The sequence below is a fragment of the Leptinotarsa decemlineata genome, unplaced genomic scaffold, assembly GCF_025532065.1.
Source record: "Leptinotarsa decemlineata unplaced genomic scaffold, Ldec_3_MD MMD2_tig00000505_RagTag_RagTag, whole genome shotgun sequence".
Classification (NCBI taxonomy): Eukaryota; Metazoa; Arthropoda; class Insecta; order Coleoptera; family Chrysomelidae; genus Leptinotarsa; species Leptinotarsa decemlineata.
In genome coordinates, this window is record NW_027412549.1 from 14,519,822 (window position 1) to 14,539,321 (window position 19,500).

Consider the following 19,500-nt stretch of genomic DNA (forward strand, 5'->3'; position numbering starts at 1 on the left):
GTCTATGAACTAATGAATGACATCATAGGTGGAAATTTTTGGTGTATTGGTATTTAAGTGCATTTGTGAAATGAAATAATGAAATACAGATTCAATAGTTCGATGACTTTTATTATATTCAATAAGAGCAGGAACTTTTTGATTTCCACAATAATGTAATGAAGTCGCGAGTCAGCTATCTTCCGAGAATTATTTTCGGTTTTCTGACGTCACACCACTTGATTTATATGTTATCATCGATAACCTGAAACAAAATACCGGTTCACAATACTATTTCATTGAGATTTACTTTTATACTTTTCATATCTGATTTCAAAGTTTCATCTTGATTTGTGAACGTCAATTTATAGCCTGAACAATGAAGTGAAGTCATGAATTGAAATTGCATACTTGGGATGACTTTGATTTTCAATTTCAATTAATAATACAGGGTGTAACTGAATAAGTGTGAAACATTTAAGGAGGTGATTCCTCATCGAAAAAATGATAGGATCTTACATATAAGGAAACTTCATTGGAGCATCCATACAGCCCTTTAAAGGGGGGTAACAATTTTTTTCACAAGCACTGAAAAAGTTACAATATTGAAATTAACCTGACGTTTTGTACTACCAAAAAGACACTTAGCCAGTAATTTATTTGGTTTACCCAATGGTTGTAAGGGGTTGAAAACGCAACCCCTAAAATTTATTTCCAATGTAAGTTTTTGTCTTATTATTTCTTTACCATTTAAACATTTATTTCCGATAGCCTGTTTCATTCTAAACAAAAACTGTCGCTAGGGTTTTTGCCCAAAATAAACCAGTTCGCAGCAAAAAATTATTTTACAACAAACTACAGGGATACATCGTCATAAATGCGAACTAGATTTATTGTTATTTTGTAGTTAGTACCTGCATTAAACGATTAAAGGGTAATGAACAAAACTAATTTATTAATAACAAAACACACAACATGTAGAAATCATAGTAAATGTTCGATATGTCTACCTTCAGACATCACGCACGCGTCTAGACGTCGGCGCATTGAGCCACGTATTCGCTCAAATATTCCTGGAGTCTCTCTGATTACCCTGCACGCATCGATGATGTAGTTTCTTAAGTCCTCTACATCGCGAACAGGAATACGATAAACCAAATGCTGTAAATGGCCCCAAATAGAGAAATCAAGAGGATTGAGATCCGGGGATCGAGCGGGCCAGTTCTGTGGTCCTCCTCGACTTATCCACTGATTTGCATATGTTTCAGTTGAATGCTGACGTGCTACTTGACTAAAATGGGCGGGAGCCCATTTTAGCCCCATGCATAAAAACATATACCTTCTGACGCCCATAGGAATTTCCTCCAGCAGTACTGAATGCACTTCTCTTAAAAATTGAACGTATGCCTCACCATTCAATCGAGAAGGTAGAAAATGAGGCCCAATAACTCTGAGCCACACGTTAAGAGAAAACTGTTTTTGACGGTTAGTTTCGGCAATAGAGTGAGGGTTTTCATCAGCCCATATGTGGTAATTATGATAATTAATAATCTCGTCTCGAGAAAAACTACATTCGTCTGTGAATTCTATCGTCTTCAGAAAGTCACAATTCTTCTAATCATTTCCAGCATCCAATTGCTAAATTCAAGACGGTCCGGAAAGTTTTGCGGTAACAGTGCCTGTACTCGTTGCAGATGGTAAGGGTATAAGAGTTGTTCCATACCGTCATATGATTAACATTTAGCTGAAAAGCAATTTTTCTAGTACTGGTAGTAGGTTGTTCTTCAATCAAGTTAAGTACTGCTTCCTCAAGCTGTGGTGTTCGTACTTCTCGTTGGCGACCACAATCCTGCGTTCTTTTGTCGAATGAACCATATTCTCGTAATCGTTGATGAAGTCGAGCAAATATTCTATGTGAAGGATGCTGGCGTTGAGGATACATTTCAGCATATCTTCTAGAGGCTTCTAACCCATTCCCCTGCGACAGACCGTAAACGTAATGCATATCAGTCATTTCCTCATTTGTGTATGCCATTTTAATAACAAGTGAATTATTAAAGTAACAAATTAAGAACAGAACAACACACACCATTAGTATTAAATCAATTTCAAAAATTCACAAACTGACAGCGTCATACCAATTAAAATGTCACTATCGCTAATAGCGACCTACTAGATAGATTAGTTTCGTATTTTCGCATTTATAATGATGTATTTCTGTAGTTGTTCGTAAAATAAATTTTTGCTGCGAAGTGGTTCATTTTGGGCAAAAAACCCAAGAGACATTTTTTGTTTAGAATGAAACAGGCTATTGGAAATAAATGTTCAAATGGTAAACAAATAATACGACAAAATGTTACATTGAAAATAAATTTTGGGGGTTACGTTTTCCACCCCTTACAACCATGGGGTAAACCAAATAACTTTCTGGTTAAGTGTCTTTTTGGAAGTACAAAACGTCAGGTTAATTGATACCTTTTTAGTGCTTGTGAAAAAAATTGTTATACAAATTTTATGTACCCCCTTTAAGGGGCTGTATCTCAACAAGGGATGCTCCAATGAAATTTCTTCATATCAAGGATCCTATCTTTCTCGATGAGGAATCACCACCTTAAATGTTTTACACTTATTTAGTTACACCCTGTAGAATGAAGTACTGATAATTACCCTACAACATTTTTTCAAGCATTGTTGAAATCTCTCCATTTTCCATGTGCACTCAGGAGTTATACTTGGGTGACAGATAAGTACTCTTTTCTCAACTCTCATGTCGGATGGATACGAAAGTGGTTGGGAAAATATACTGTCAATATCACTGTCATCATCAGGAGTAATCACATTGAAAAATCCGAGAATAATTGATGAATTATCGTTGTTTTTTTTTTGTTCATCAACAGAATAATATCATAACTTCATAACTGTAGTGTCCTTGAAATTGAACAATATTTTGTTTGTTCCAAAAAGAATAGTCGTTTTTCGATAAAACATCCTTCTGAGCATTCTACTTCTTCTTTATTATACAGAAAACATTTATTTTTATGTCGAATAAATCTGAAATTAATCTATACATTCATTTATTTTTATTTGTATTGTTGGTATGGTTTTTATATTGGTGTGAAATTAAACGAAATTATTTGGTAGGCGTCGTGAATCATTTTCTGGCGTTTTAATTAAAATCACATACTTGGAGTGGATTTAAAAATTTATTATTGGATGTTTCCTATGGCTATAGTTATCGACAAACAAGTGTTGCCAATCTTCACATTTCGCTGGACCGCGCTGACGATTCCAAAATTCAGAAGCAGTCCCTTTTTCGAGCGTTATGTCCGTGAATTAACTTTTTTTTTCAGTTTTGATCAAATACGTTCTTCACATTTATATCGCTAAACTTAAATCATATATCCATACAAATCGGCCTACCTCAAAATCTAGGTAGACAGATTGAGACCCTAGCGTCAAGTCAGAAAACCCTCAAAGGGTGTCATTACCTAAGAAGTAGGCGGATTGAGACCTCAGTGTAGTCATAGATGGTACGACTACCTGAGGAGTAGGTAGATTGAGACGTCAGTGAAGTAATATAAGGTATGTTTGAAGGTGATTGACAATGTTTCGTGATGAATTTCACTAGTTCGGACTACCATTGTCTACTATATAAAATGATTTGAAATCCCTGAAACAAGTAAAAAAAAATAATTAAAAAAAGAATAGTTGAAAATAACAATTATATTTAGCAACAATAAACCTGAAATGAAATGATAGTGAAATAACCTACAAGTAAAAATATAATAATTGAATAAATAAAAATTAAAGGAATGAAAAAAGAAAATAATAAAAAAAATAATAAAAAAAGTGTAGAGATTCCAAGTCACGTTAGTTCCCGTTTCGATTGTTGGTATCTACAATCGTCTTCGGGTGATGACTGGACTGATTCCTCCGAGAGATGACTATTTATAGGTCGTTGAAATACTTTCACTTTCTCTGCTTTCCATTTTCCGCTTCACTGATTCCGTGAGAGATGACCGTTTTGGCGGGAGTTGGCCATTTTTCGTTTGATGATGGTTTTCCATATGTTTCGTATTTCTACGCTGGCCTGGCTGAATACGTTTTTGGACAACATGTATGCGGCTTCCTTAAATTTTCTCCTGAACCAATATTCCTCTCTGTGCAAAATCTCAGCTTGGGACCACTCGATGTTGTGTTGATGGGTCCAAACATGGTCTGCTATTCCTGATTTGCTGGTTTCTCCTCGCTGTGTGTGCTTCTTGTGCTCGGCAATGCGAACATTCAATGGCCTCTTATTTTCACCAATATAGGATTTTCCGCACTCACAGGGTATCCGGTAAATGCAATTCTTGGAATCGCAGTCCGCGTTTGGGGGCCTGGTTTTCGTGAGGCTGCTACGGATAGTGTTACCGGATCTGAAACAGGTTCTGATGTTGTACTTGGAACCAATTCTTCTTATCTTTTCCGATAAATAATCCTCTGATGTGCAAGCACTGGTTGTGACGGCTTCTCTTCCTTGCGAGGCTCCTGCTGTCTTTTAGCCAAAGTCTTTTCTACCATCGCTTTGGAGTATCCATTCCGCTGAAGATCATTTTTGATGATGTCTAGTTCCTTCTCGAGACCTTCCTTTGTATTACAGAGCCCAAAAGTACGGTCTAATAGAGTCTTGATTACTCCTCTTTTATTCGATTGATGGTGGTTGGATTCGTGGTTCAGATACTGTCCCGTATGAGTGGGTTTTCGGTATACAGATGTTTCCCACTTAGTGTCGGTCCTCTTCACCAAAACGTCTAAGAATGGCAATTCATTGTGGATTTCCTTCTCCATTTTCCTTCTCATTCCTTTAATTTTTATTTATTCAATTATTATATTTTTACTTGTAGGTTATTTCACTATCATTTCATTTCAGGTTTATTGTTGCTTAATATAATTGTTATTTTCAACTATTCTTTTTTTAATTATTCTTTTTTACTTGTTTCAGGGATTTCAAATCATTTTATATAGTAGAAAATGGAAGTCCGAACTAGTGAAATTCAATATAACGTATGACTACCTCAGGAGTCACTTTCTAAAGGGAAAGACAGATTGAGACCTCAGTGAAGTCATAAAAGGTATGGCTACCTGAGGAGTCACTTTCTGAGGAGTAGCAAGAGCGATACCTTAGTGAAGTCACGGAAGGTATGGCTACCTAAGGAGTCACTACCTGAGGAGAAGGCAGATTGAGAAGTCAGTGAAGTCATAGAAGATATGACTTCACTGAGGAGTCACTTCCTGAGAAGTAGGCAGATTGAGACGCCAGTGAAGTCCTAGAAGGTATGATTACGTATGACTAACTACGTAAGACTGCCTACTCCTTAGGTATTGACTCGGTTCAAAGGTTTTGTGACTTGACGTCGGGGTCTCATTCTGCCTACATCCCAGGTCTAGTCCCAGTTCTCAATCTGTCTACTCCCAAACGTCGACTGTGGGTCCGTCGGCTCTGTGCTGACATTAATGTCCCTAGAGGTAAGGAGCGGCGAATTGGTGGTGGAAGCGAGGGTAGAGTTAGTAGTGGGACCCAGAAATCATGCGAACCACATACACATGTTGACAGGTGGTATATATATGGAATAAAGTTTCACGGATGTAAACAACTTAGCACAACACGATTCAAGATGTGAATGCAAACAATTGATGTCATTTTACGTTTTTGATATGAATTGATCGATGTGAAATTAACCTGATCAGCTGGTTCTGGAATGAAAACAAAACAATTGTATTTGTAGTATTTATTCCTCCTGAATGCAACATAGGTAACAAATGGAAAAAATGGAAAGAAAAGACAAGTACGCTAAAGCATGGGTTTCAAAAAACATCACTAACCCTAACCCAACCATCCTCCGAATACACTACCACCGTTATTATTTTCCGATTTTGGTAGGGTTCGAGGTGGAGGTTGTACTGACTTGGGATATGCTGAAAAATAAAACAATAATTCAAAAAATGCACGTAAGCTCAATATGAAGCGGATAATTATGAAAGGTATTCTTGGAAATATCAGTGCTGGAAGTTGTTGGGTTATCGCGGAGGAGCCGTGGTAATACCGACTTTCATTTCAACGCTTTGGTTCCATGGTTTTTTAATAAGGGGCCGTTCAAGTACTACGTGAGCACTATGGGGGGACGGGGGTCTTTGCTTTGCTTATTTTGGATGACATGGGGGGTAGGGGAGTCTAGATGATGATTACGCCATCGGTGGTTATTTACTTTTTACACGAATGGCAACCCTCACATTGTCTTTGCTTGAAAACGAAACGTATTTTGGGAGATCCCCGCAAATAATGTATATGTTTAGGCACTCGCTTTAGAACCAAGTAGGGGAATTAACGCGCGCTGTTGACTTGTCTAAATTTCCTTTATCAGTGTATTGTTTCTTTTGGATACTCTAGCGAGTAGACGTATTGTAAACATAGTAAAGCAAGTTAACATTTGTGTTATCATTTATTCGATTAGCCAAAGTTTAATGTTTAAATAAGATGTCGTTTAAAATAGACGTATCCAAGTTATACCAAAAATTGTTTGAAAGTTTTAAAAAATCTTTTACTTCGCAAAATTACAAATCACAAGCAAAATCCGACAGGAAACTAGATATTATTGTTTCTAAGAGAATCGAAGAAGAATTGCAAGCGGCGACTAAGAATAAATCCAATCTACTACATTTTTTTTCAAAGGTGAGTGACGAAATCATTTCAGGTACCTATGACTACTGGAAATATCAGAAATCGCCAAAAAGTTTCTCTTTACTGATTATAAAATATTATGGCCTATCTCAAAGTATAGAGGTAATATTCAATATATAGATTTATTTCTTATGATTGATTCCGTCAATTGTTCACAAAATACAGGATGTTAGTTTTATACATATATACAGAAAATTAACGCCCTCTATTTTGTGACCGGAACGACTTGCTCGTTCAAAGATATTTGATTTAACCAGCTTCAAATATTAAAAAACAGGAAGAAGATGAAATAAAACCCGGCAATGAATCACAAGATTTGACATTAGTCGCAGTGGGACATATCTTCGTTTGATTGCCAGAAAATCTTATTCTGCAGAGGGACGGGGACATGTATGGCAGTCCCTGTTGAGCTCATTTGGGCTCAAAATAATCACCAGAAGGGCCACTTGAAAGCAAATCGCTGAAACATCAATCCATTATTCAGAGAACATAGCATCCATACTTGGACCAGATCAAGTATTTTTCATATTCCAAGATGATAAAGCTCGAGTCCCTATTGGCGTAACTGCGGCAAATAAGCAGGCACCTCTTTTAATGCACATGGAATATGATTGGGTAATCATATTGGGTAATCAATGGGTAATCAATGAGCGTCATAAATTAATACCCTAAAAAAGTAAACACGCACACTGATAGGAAAGTTAGACCTGTAAGAGTCGCTGCTCATCGTGCTAATGAACTGATGTGCATTATTCAAAATTCAGAGCATCATGATGTCGAATCGCTCGATGAGAACGATGTAGACATTCTAAAATCGGATGAAAGCGAGCAGACTCACACTGAGCAGCAATCGAAGCAATCCAATGTCATCGAAAACTCAGAATCATGGATTCGGGTTCCATGGACTGAATACTGTTGATTTGAATTTAATATGTGTACCAAAAAATTAAAATAAGCTTGTTATGTTAGTAAGATATAATATTTTTGTCCTTTACTCTATGTTGAATATCAGTAGAATATAATCTTTATCCAGAATCTATTTTCTTATTTTCCAAATTGTAATTATAACGTTATGATTATAATATTGAAAAAACATTTCATTGATTGACAAATGTTTACGTAAGCATGAGGGGAGGGGGTAAGAGTTTTGATTACTTTTGCTGACAAGGGAGATGTGGGGGAGTAAATAATTGTAATAAATCTGCTTACGTAATACTTGAATGGCCCCTAACCACATACTAACTAACCTTTTCACATACAGTGTGCAAAAGCCAAATGGAATAAATTCATGATTTCGGTTACTGTACATATTTTAACAAAATCCCGAAACACGTCAAATGTAAATTATAATTCAGCGTAAAAATGCCACCCCTACCTTCAACCCCCCTCGAATTACAGGTACAACCCTAAATTTTTCAAATAGGAAGTACAGATTTGTGATATATCGCTTGAAAGGTCTCTCTATTCTCTATAAAAATGTTATCGCTTTTAAGTTTATTGCAACAATTGAGATAAATATTACTGGAGTTTTTTCCCAACACCAAATCGTTATTTTTAACACCTCGACACGTGTTTCGATCACCAAGTGATCATCTTCAAAGAGGAAGATTAAAACTAGAAACTAATGCGAGCTATCCCCATTTATGCTATATAGGTATCCCATACAGGTAAACCATCCAGGCGTACCACCAATACAGGTGGAATTTACGGAATTGAATGTAAAGATTACGATGCAAAATATTATGGACAGACAAAGAGATCTGTTGAAGTAAGATATAAGGAACACATAGCACACTTGAAATATGGAAGACTTGAAAAATCAGCAGTCGCCCATCATATTTTGCAACAAAACCATTCCATAGACTTTAGTTCATTAAGATTAGTTAGACAAGTTAACAACAACAGGCAACTAAATGCCTATGAGAGTGTAGAAATAAGTAAACACAATAATATTATGAATAACGATGACGAACCTATACCAAAGAGCATACTATATAGCTTGTTGAAATAAAATGAAATAATGTTGTTGGGTTTACTGATTACTACATAAGGACACATTGCAAAAATAAATTTGGATAGGCAATATTGTGAAATTAATTTTTATATATCTGAAAATTGTTTTATATAAACATATATTGTAAAATAATAGATAAGGCAAAATTGTAAAATCAATTTAGGTTGGTATACCTGTATGGGTGGTACGCCTGGATGGTTCACCTGTATGGGATACCTATATAGCATAAATAGGGATAGCTCGCATTAGTTTCTAGTTTTAATCTTCCTCTTTGAAGATGATTACTTGGTGACCGAAACACGTGTCGAGGTGTTGAAAATAACGATTTGGTGTTGGGAGAAAACTCCAATAATATTCATTACTACACCAAAGTTTTCAAACAGTGCATCATAAGTAAAAAAATTAAGATAAAATAAAATAAAATGATGTGGTTACCGAAATTCGATAAAACACACTCAAAAACGAAAATAATATTATTACATAGGATTTTATATGATGGCTAGACAAAATTATTTTCATTGTGAAACCTAGTTTACTTGCATTCTATCTAGACCTAGAATTTTATTTATATGTTTGTTTATACCTTTCTATGTTTATATGTATATGTATTCATAACTTAACTACAATTATGACTTATCCCATCTACACATTATGTAGCAAAAAGGATCAATAAATCTATCTATCTATCGCAATTGTCGAAGTCATCAGACCGTAGTTGTCACTGGGTCCTAAAATTCTCAGTCCAGCCGCTTCTTTGGCTAAATAGTCGGCAATGCGATTACCTTCACTTCTGTCGTGCCCTTTTACCCACCTCAGGATATTGTTATTATCCACCGAGGCTTTTGCTAAATCTTGGTGGCACTCTACCAGCTCTGAGGTAATACGTTGTCCAGAAATTTCTTTCCTTGTTCCTGGTTATTTCTTTTGTGACGATTGAGATACCAGCCAGTTCTGTTTGAACCACGCTGGTATTTTTTCCCATTCCCCACTTAGTCCTTAGACTTAGTGATCTGGAGTACACCCTACATTCTGAGCCTTCTGTGGCTTTTGAGACGTCTGTATATATATGCGTATTGCATTTGTAGCATCTGACACTGTTCTGTTTTATTTGTATTTTCTAGGGTTTATTAAACACAAACCTGGGTTCAAGTCTACTATAAGATCTCTAACTACAAACACGATCGAAAGTCTTGGATTCCCCATTCCCTCTATGTTGATTGTGTTTTTGGTAAACAAACAAACCAACAGGCTCAAAAATATTGACGAATGACATATTGCTAATTAGTCACATTTTTTTTGTAATATTGGACATGCCAGAGCATGGAATTTCTGTAATCTTCTGTAAATTTCATGTTTTCTTCAATTACTTTTCCACTGGGACCATTAACCCTCAGAAGATACAAATATTCAGTAGTTTTCGGTGAAGGGACACTTGGAAATAACCAGAATACATCAAATGTTACTTACTCTCCTTTTATTGCAAAATAGATGATTAACGAAGCTAATTATTATGAAAATTGAACGTCCCGATTTGGAAAGATGTAGGGTTTGCGAAAAAAGGAAAACCAATAAATGATTGAATGATCTAGCCCAAAAGGTAAATACATAATCGTTTTGTGATTGTGGCTTTCAAGAATGGTTGAGTGTATGTATATACCTATGACTTGATCAATGATATCCGAATTTCCAATATAACAAACTCACAGGTTACTCACTTGGGCCTACCAAAACTTGGGAAATCAAACCACCAAGCATTCCACTATCTTCTAGTATCGTACCGACTCCTCCGACCATTGGCCCAAGATACGACCCAACGAACGGGATTTGTCTCACAAACCACTCCACATTAATCATTTTCTGCACGGTGAAAAATAAATTCTGAATGGCAGAAACTAAATCCTCTATTGTTGATCGTCCGTCCAGAAATCCAAGGAAATTGGTTAAAAGTGTGATAATTGCTTCTAGAACATTAACTATTCCTGAAAAAAGTATGTGTATGCATTTCTCACGAAACGATAATCAAATCAATTGTTTTCAATCATGAATGGTACATGAAAACATGTATTCGATTCGAATATACAGTGCATTTCTTCAATGTCTCCCCCTCCCCCTTTTATTTTTTGAACTGGTCAACTGAAAAAATTGAAATTTGGGATAATGAAATAAAAGCAGTAATACCTTATTTAGAAGTGAACTTGACAGAAGAAACTTTCAAGATGGCGACTGGGCGCCATCTTGAAAAAAATATTAAAGGAAAGGGGGGTCTTATGACACATCATTTTGAAACTCCTTATGAATACTTCACAACCCTAGAATATGAAGTAAATTTCTTAACCTACTACAAAATGGCGGAACATTTAATAATTTCCTGAAGACGAACATATTAATATCGATATTTCTGAATATATTCCTTTTTATCTGCCATATGGCAATTCCAACAACCCAATAAGGTTTGCTAAGTTATTTTTTGTTTATGGAAATGTCAAAAAATGTCAGTACGACAATGAACATGATTGTTCAGTTTGAAAATTCTCATTTAGTTTTCGGTTTTACTAGTAGAAAGGTACCACGTCAACAATTTCTAAAATGGTCAATTCTCATGTATTGGAAGAAAAAATTAAAGAGATTTTCATTTAGAGTACGGCGCTAACTTTCACGAGACCGAAAGGATTTTCAATAGACGTTTTCCGAATCGTCCTATCTGTAGAAAAAGTCCCCAGGTCATCCGTCCATTCCTGAACAGTCTACTTATTCCGTCGCGAATGTTTGTAAGGTGTCTCCTTCTACTGTGTTGAGACTTTTGAAGAGGAATAGGTATCATCCATACAAAGTTAAATGGTACACCAATTAACTGAAGATAACCTCGAACGAAGAACAGAGTTCTGCGAAATCATGACGAAAACCATTGCAAGACTTCCTACCTATCTCCACAATATTTAATTTAGTGACAATTTTTTTTTCTTGGGAGCTGTATGACTTGTCCATTTAGTCCAAGTCTCCAGAAAACACTGCAGTCTCTTGGGCTTATTGCGTTTATTCTCCCATCTTCTCAAGACACCCATTCCATCAGTCTCGTTCCCTGTATTAGTTTGTACAGGTTCCGTGTTGGATGTTCGTCATATTCTTCTGGGCGTAATTTTGTCCGTCCTTATATTGCCTGCCTCCTGTGATTCAGTGCCTCACATTTGCATAAGATGTGTTCTGCCCCTTCGTTGCATAATCTGCAGCGGAGGTATCCGTTGTACAGCCCCATTTTATTCAGGTGGCCTATAAGCGGACAATGACCGGTTAGTGACCCTGTTAACCTTGCACGGTAAGAGGTACAACGAGCTAAACAAAGAGTTGGAAAACGACCCCATAATGGGAATGCCATCGGATGAGATGCTTCCCCAGTATAGCTTTGGAAAAAACTTCAAAATAACAGGCAGAGAGGCATGGAACGGAGGACCTCCAATAAATGCAGAGATTGCCAGAGATTACACAGACGGCTCAAAAACTGAAGAAGGTGTAGGAGCAGGAATCATTATAAATAAACCAAAGACAAAAGTCTCACTAAGCTTAGGTAAAAAAGTGACGATATTCCAGGCGGAAACAGCAGCAATACGTCACTGCGCAGAAGAGTTACTAAGGCAAGAGTTTAAGGAAAAGACTATTGCAAAATACTCTAATAGCCAAGCAGCTATAAAAGCAATTACCTCCATGCAGGTCAATTCCAAACTGGTCTGGAACTGCCTAGAAAAGCTACAAGAACTAGGTAGTCAAAAGAGACTGTCATTAGCCTGCGTACCAGGCTACACAGGATACAAAGGCAACGAAGAGGCTGATTCATTAGCACGAGAAGGAGCACGACGCTGCCCCATTGGCCCAGAACCCTTTTGTGGTACAGCAAAAGCGCTGCGAAAAACTTGTAACATCAACTGGAAGAAAAAACAGTCTCAAAAATGGTGAAATAAGGCTCCGGGTATGAGACAGGGCAAAGAGTTCATTAAAGAGCCATCGCCAAAATTCACGGAGTACCTACTCAGTCTGAATAGGCGATCAACTAGAGTTCTGGTCGGGCTATTAACGGGACACTGTAGACTCAAGAAACACATGAACAACATCGGACTGGCAGACACAGCCCTATGCAGGCTTTGCCAAGAGGATGAGGAAACCTCCGTACACATACTATGCTATTGCGAAGGTCTGTCAAGGATAAGGTTTGCAACATTAGGAGAGGAAAAATCACAACCCTCTCAATATATGGGGAACTTGAGGTCTGGCCTATGGAGTCTAGTTATAAGGACGGGCCTAGACAAGGAACTCTAGAATACATGAGGGCACACACAATAGATCTGCAAAGGTCGCAGTGTTGTGGCTGTTCAGCACAGAAGCCCCATATTAATCTAATCTAATCTAACCCTGTAATTATTCTGAGCCGATCTCTACTATATTGAAGTAGTTCTTCGGTTCTTTTCTCGGGTGGACAGTTCCCTAATGAAGGGTCTACTGTGTTTGTTGCCAGATACTTCCGCCTGAAAGACGGATGTGTTTTGTCCTAGCGGACAGCTGTAGTTCAGATTTTTATCCGCTCAGTATATTCCAGCTCCCGTTCCGTGTTTGGTCCTCATTGAAATGATGCATTACTCACATGAGGCTATTCACGAGGTCCGGCTATTAAATAGTGAGACTGCATGCCTAGAGGGATGAGGAAAAAACGAGTAGTGCTTTGGGTATCTGGAAATCTTCTCTATTCACATACCAAAACACGTTTTCGTCACTGTTATAATATTTGTGCAGTAGCGGTTTGAAACAAACGTGTTTTTTTCTCATACAGAAAACCATGTGTGACGAAAAACAGGAGCAAAGTATCAATCTCAAATTTCTCGTCAAATTGAAAAAACTTCGACCGAGTGCTATAAATTGTAGCAAAATGCCTATGGGGACAATTCTCTACCTCGTGGTGTAAGCGCTTCAGTGGGGACCAAGAGAGCAAGGAAATCAAAATGCAAGGCAATGTTGATCGTTTTCTCGACATTAACGGTATCATGATGACTGAATGGATTCCAGGGGGTCAGAGTCCCAGAGTTGTGGAAGAACAACTCGTGGATTTTGCACCAGAATTTAGCATCGTGCGACTTTTTTCGTTTCCGAAGATAAAATCTGCTTTGAAAGGGACCCGACTTGAGTCGATGGAAGCGGTAAAGTTAAAAACGACAGAGTTCCTAAAAGCCTTCACCAAAGAAGACTTTCAGCACTGCTTCGATCAATGGGAAAACGTATGGAGAGGTATGTGGCAAGGGAAGAGGAGAAATTTGATGGTAAGCATTTGAATGCAGGATAATTTTTATAATAAAGCCCTTTTTCGTAACCAGTCTCGCTATTTAATAGCCGGACCTTGTATCTGCAATTCTCTTAAAAACCGACGAGGAACTACACTGTCACACAGCTTGTCAAAACTAGGAAGAGACTTGGGAATTCTATCTCTCTCTTTCTCTCTCATACAGTCTCCTAACGGACGCGCATCTGAGGGGAGGTCCTAAGCCGAGACTTCGAAGTCGCTACCTAAATTTGACAAACTGTACCTGTTGGGTTCCAATTCATCAAGACATTCATTTGAAAAAAAAAATTAATTAGTTATGGTCTCTATCATTATTTATTTTATGAATATGTTGAACTGATTGTCGTGTGATATGAAAGCCGATTCATTCTTACCAGGTGATGAATCTGATCTTTGCTGAATTTCAAATTTGGGTTGACTACGACTTTCCATCGATACTGAAAAAAATTAAAGTGTTAATTGATGATCAGTTTCAGTCAAAAGAAAGTTGAGATGAAGCAACATTTCGAAAGCACGAGTGGAAAACTTAGATGATTCAAGATATAGAAAAAGTTGTTCGTTGTTTGTTTAAAGGTGATTGACAATGTTTCATGATGAATTTCACTAGTTCGGAATTCCATTGTCTACTATATAAAATGATTTGAAATCCCTGAAACAACTAAAAAAGAAAAATTAAAAATGAATAGCTGAAAATAACAATTATGTTAAGCAAATTAAACCTGAAATGAAATAATAGTGAAATAAAATACAAGTAAAAATAGAACAACTGAATAAATTCAAAAAAAATAAAGAAATGAAAAAAGAAAATAAAAATAAAAAGTAGAGATTCCAAGTCACGTTAGTTCACGACCTTTCGATTGTTAGTATCTACAATCGTCTTCGGGTGATGACTGGACTGATTCCTCCGAGAGATGACTATTCATAGGTCGTTCAAATACTTTCACTTATCCCCGCTTTCCATTTTCCGCTTCACTGGTTCCATGAGAGATGGCTGTTTGGCGGGAGTTGGCCATTTTTCACTTGATGATGGGTTTCCATATGTTGCGTATTTCTAGGCTGGCTTGGCTGAATACGTTGTTGGACAATATGTATGCGGCTTCCTTGAATTTTCTCCTGAACCAATGTTCCTCTCTGTGCAAGATCTTGGCTTGGGACCACTCGATGTTGTGTTGATGGGTCCAAACATGGTCTGCTATTCGTGATTTGCTGGTTTCCCCTCGATGTGTGTGTTTCTTGTGCTCGGCAATGCGAACATTCAATGGACTCTTAGTTTCACCAATATAGGATTTTCCAGTCATCACCCGAAGACGATTGTAGATACTAACAATCGAAACGTCATGAACTAACGTGACTGGAAATCTCTCCACTTTTTATTTTTTTTTTTCATTTCTTCAATTTTTTTATTTATTCAACTGTTCTATTTTTACTTGTATTTTATTTCACTATCATTTCATTTCAGGTTTATTTTGCTTAATATAATTGTTATTTTCAGCTATTCAATTTTAATTCTTCTTTTTTAGTTGTTTCAGGGATTTCAGATCATTTTATATAGTAGACAATGGAAGTCCGAACTAGTGAAATTCATTGTTCGTTGTTATTTATATTTCGATATTAATTGAGAATGGCCTTACACTGATATTATTTTGAATATTTTTTTGAGAGATTTCACGAATTTCATAAATTCAAAACACTACTGCGCTCATTCTGAAAGAGTCAATGTTCTGGGATTTTCATTCCCACAATCTGAAAAATAAATGAGGCTACATGAATACAGAGTAATGTTGAAAGTGTAATAAAAAGCCGATAAAAAAGTTACCCTGGAAATTTAATGCAATACATTTTGTTTTGAACATTCAAGTTTTCAATTTTTTCATCTCATAATTGAAACTGGTTAAGAATAAATATAATCGGAGCTCGAACTTTTTTGCTATGTCATAAAAATTTCTAAAAGGATCTCTCTCTTACTGGAAGAAATGAAAGGCATATTTTACTTTTTCTTAGCTTGTTTCTATCGAACGACCTTATTTTACATTGAACAAATCTCAATTTATTCAGAAATTCGGGATTGTTTTTACAATAAAATTCCACACGGACACAAAAACAAAACAAAAAAGGTGAGAACATTCATTTCGAAAGGAAGTAATGAAATGGATAGGAGACAAATGGAACCATATATACACCAATAGGTGGTTCCACTTATGTTTCGCTTGCGTTTACGCAGCTATTTTCATCAATTACTTTCCTGTTTCAGCTGTTTTAGCCTATTAGGCATCGTCAGTACCAGGCAGGCGGTCTTCGATTGAAGACAAAATGAGAAAAACCAAGAAAGTACTTGATAAAAATAGCTGCGTAAACGCAATGAAGGTAAATAGATATTTGTGCTTATGCACAACGTGATAACAAATGATGTATCATAGTTCTTGTCACCTCATAAGTGTCAAAGAATTAGACAGATCAAACTACTGAAAACTCAACAGATAAACCTATTTTGTTATGTGGACACTATAAAATTCAACAGTCTCGAAATTATCAGAAATATCAAATCATGATTTGGGACGATTACAATAGCAGATGCAAAATCAAGAAATAGAAACCGCAGGGAGTGATAGTGGGTTCCAGATTTTTTTTTTCCATGAATAGGAGTTTTGCTCATCTGGACGTCGAGCAGCAGAGTTGATTTGTTTCACAGTTTGTTCTCAGTATGCTTAGTTTCATTCTGTTCAGGCTGTTGAAGCTTTTTACAATCTAACTTCTTTCAACTGACAATTTTTTTTCCAACTAATTAGTCATTTACTAAACAAAGAAATACAAATCAATTCAAAGAACTAAGATTATAAAAAAAAAGAAAGAAAAAAAAAATCACATCAAAGGTGCTGCTTCGTTCCCTCTTGTTCATAAAAGAGGACATATGCCTCATTGCTCACAAGTGATTTTGGCGAAATTGGGAACACGTGTGAATCGTTGTATTCATGCCACGTACCACTATATGGGTGTCTGCAATATGCTGTGTAATGTCCGTTGTAAGTAGTCCCACTGTGATTTGAAAGTGCATATAGATTATAACGACAAGGAGCCACATTGTCTGCTGCATAACTGCTCATATCTAATCCATCTGAAGAAAAGTCAATGGAAACATTCAATTTGCCTCTGAACCTTTCCGTCGGAGAGAATCTTTTCAAATGAATTACTGAAATACGGGGAAACTTATAGATTGATAAGGACTTTTTACATTTTCTCCTTTGCTTGCACCTCGAACACATAGGTTTTTCATCTCCATCCAGAGTTTCCTCTCTTGTGAAAGAATCTAAGCAATGTGATAAACTCACTGGGCCAGATGTTTGTGGTATGGGAAGGGACAAATCCCAGAAAGGATCAAAGGTTACTGATGAGTGTCCACAGTGTGTACACTTCATAGTGGATTTTAATTGACCAACGAAATAGTCTACAATCTTGGAGTTGTTCATATTCAAATATCGCTGCCAGGACTCTTGTGTTTTTCCGTTATCGCTCAATTTTTCGTCAATCTCAGTTAAGATTGGTTCAGGTTTCTCAGTAATTTTGTTGAGGTCCTCATGTAAACCTTCTAAAAGATATCGAAGGAATTCGTGGGCGTCTTGATGGGCAGAACCCATGTATCGAGGGGCAAATTTTTGAAGTAGACTGTGTTAATTACTCTATCAGATGAATCTTCTGACCATAATTCCTTGATAACTTCTGCGAACGATTTGATTAAAACCCCTTTCATACTAGAAATACTAGTATTGATATCTTCCACGTATGCATTATTTTTTAGGTATTCCAGCAAACATCCCATGTTTGATAAACATTGGATTATACTGTTCATGAAACAGGTGTTTCCAAGATTTTTTAAACCATTGAACAAATATTTTATGATATAAATGCATTTTTATTCTTTGATAATGTATGAAACACATATATTTGTATTTTAATTAACATTTTATTGTATGTTTTTATTACTTTCGCTGAATTGTTTACAATTTTCTAAATTTGTATTAAACCCAAACTGAATATTTCTATACCTGAAAATGTCACAAGAAAAATAAAGTGATTAATTGAATAATTGATTGATCGATCAATCCAGACCGGATCATTTTTCCTTCATCACTATATTATTTTTCAAGAGTACAACCTGAAATATCGTATTTGCTTGACTCATGTGTTTGGTTTTCAGAATTATAAGCACTGGGGATGACTATGTTGCTATTTACCGAACTTAACGACATATACAGTTATAACGCCTACACTATCCTTATCATCCTCAACCGATACGTTGTTGCGGACATTTCAAAATCACCTTCACTTTATTTCATTCTGTAGTATAAGAAAATAATTTTGTTGAGTTGAATTTCAACAAAATTTTGTAGTTGCTTGAACCTTTGTGCATCATATACATTTCTTGTACTTCTCAGATAATCATCACCTGATTGGAAACATACTCACATGTTACGACTTCTCTGGAAGGTGCTGAAGTAACAGCACCGACTACAAGTAGTACCACCAAAAATATCATATACTTCATTTCGTCAATTTTCCGTGAAAGAAAATTCTAAAATATAAACAATTATGTTTGTTTCACCTTTTATAAACTTCAGATAAGGAAAACAATGTACCAAAGCTCGTTACTGTCATGGATATGCATAATGGCCATTTTAATTCATCATTACTATCAAAAATGTGTCCATAAAATTTATTACCTTCTTTAAATGACGATGCACCACGAAGGGTTCTGCTATGATCATTGAACGTAAAAACTTCAGTTTCTTTGATGACGATGAAGTAGTAATGATTGGAAAGGTCAATAAACAGGACATGTATATTCAATTGCTAAAATGAGTCACGAATGAGTTGTTCTGGAAAGCAATTGAAAATTGCTCAAGGGTCGAAAATACTACTAGATCATTTGATAGTTCATTCACAGCAGCAGGAGATTGATTATCTTGATGAGGATCTAGAAGTGATTTCGAATGTAACCAGGCTGAATTCAATGCCACGAAAACCCAAGCATCGGTTTTAACCAAAAAGATAAATGTCTCCGAACCGGATATAATAATGTCAGGTCAGACAATTCCGTTTTCTGCTTCGATAAGTTTGTTGGGGGTTAAAATGGACACCAATATGTCTTGACAGAATCATGTTGCTGGAATTGCAAAGGCTGCTTCTCAAAAGCTTGGACCACTGTTCCGAATCAGAAAACTGTTTACACCTCAGCAACTTTTGATGCTTTATAAAGCTCAGATCAGAGCTTCTTTGAAGTGCTGTTCTCATATACAGGGGTGCGCAAAAGTCCGGAATAAAATTAATATCTTTTTAACCAGTATTTTAGGAAAAAAAACGCTGAAACACGTTGATTTCACGTTGTACGCATTTTTTTGGCAATAAAATGATTTTTTTTTCAACCCCTTAGCTGCAACCCTCCCCAACTTTTTTTTTCAAATGCAAACCTAT

The 19,500-nt window shown here is 36.4% G+C and overlaps 1 protein-coding gene across 5 annotated transcripts; it reads right to left on the bottom strand.

Moving 5' to 3' along the window:
* Nucleotides 1-90: 90 nt before the first annotated feature.
* On the bottom strand, nt 91-18,626 carry LOC111505600 (uncharacterized). Of its 5 annotated transcripts, XM_074174032.1 has the most exons (5): nt 18,496-18,626; nt 14,409-14,471; nt 10,430-10,693; nt 5,845-5,937; nt 91-244 (listed from the first exon to the last, which is right to left on the bottom strand). In XM_074174032.1, the coding sequence occupies exons 1-4, from the start codon at nt 18,572-18,574 to the stop codon at nt 5,846-5,848; spliced, it is 498 nt and encodes a 165-aa protein (XP_074030133.1). In that variant the 5' UTR covers nt 18,575-18,626; the 3' UTR covers nt 91-244; nt 5,845. The 5 variants fall into 5 exon arrangements, with proteins under 5 accessions (XP_074030133.1, XP_074030134.1, XP_074030136.1 ...); XM_074174033.1 differs by lacking the exon at nt 5,845-5,937; XM_074174035.1 differs by lacking the exon at nt 5,845-5,937 and having other exon boundaries at nt 10,419-10,693.
* Between the last annotated feature and the right edge of the window lie 874 nt (nt 18,627-19,500).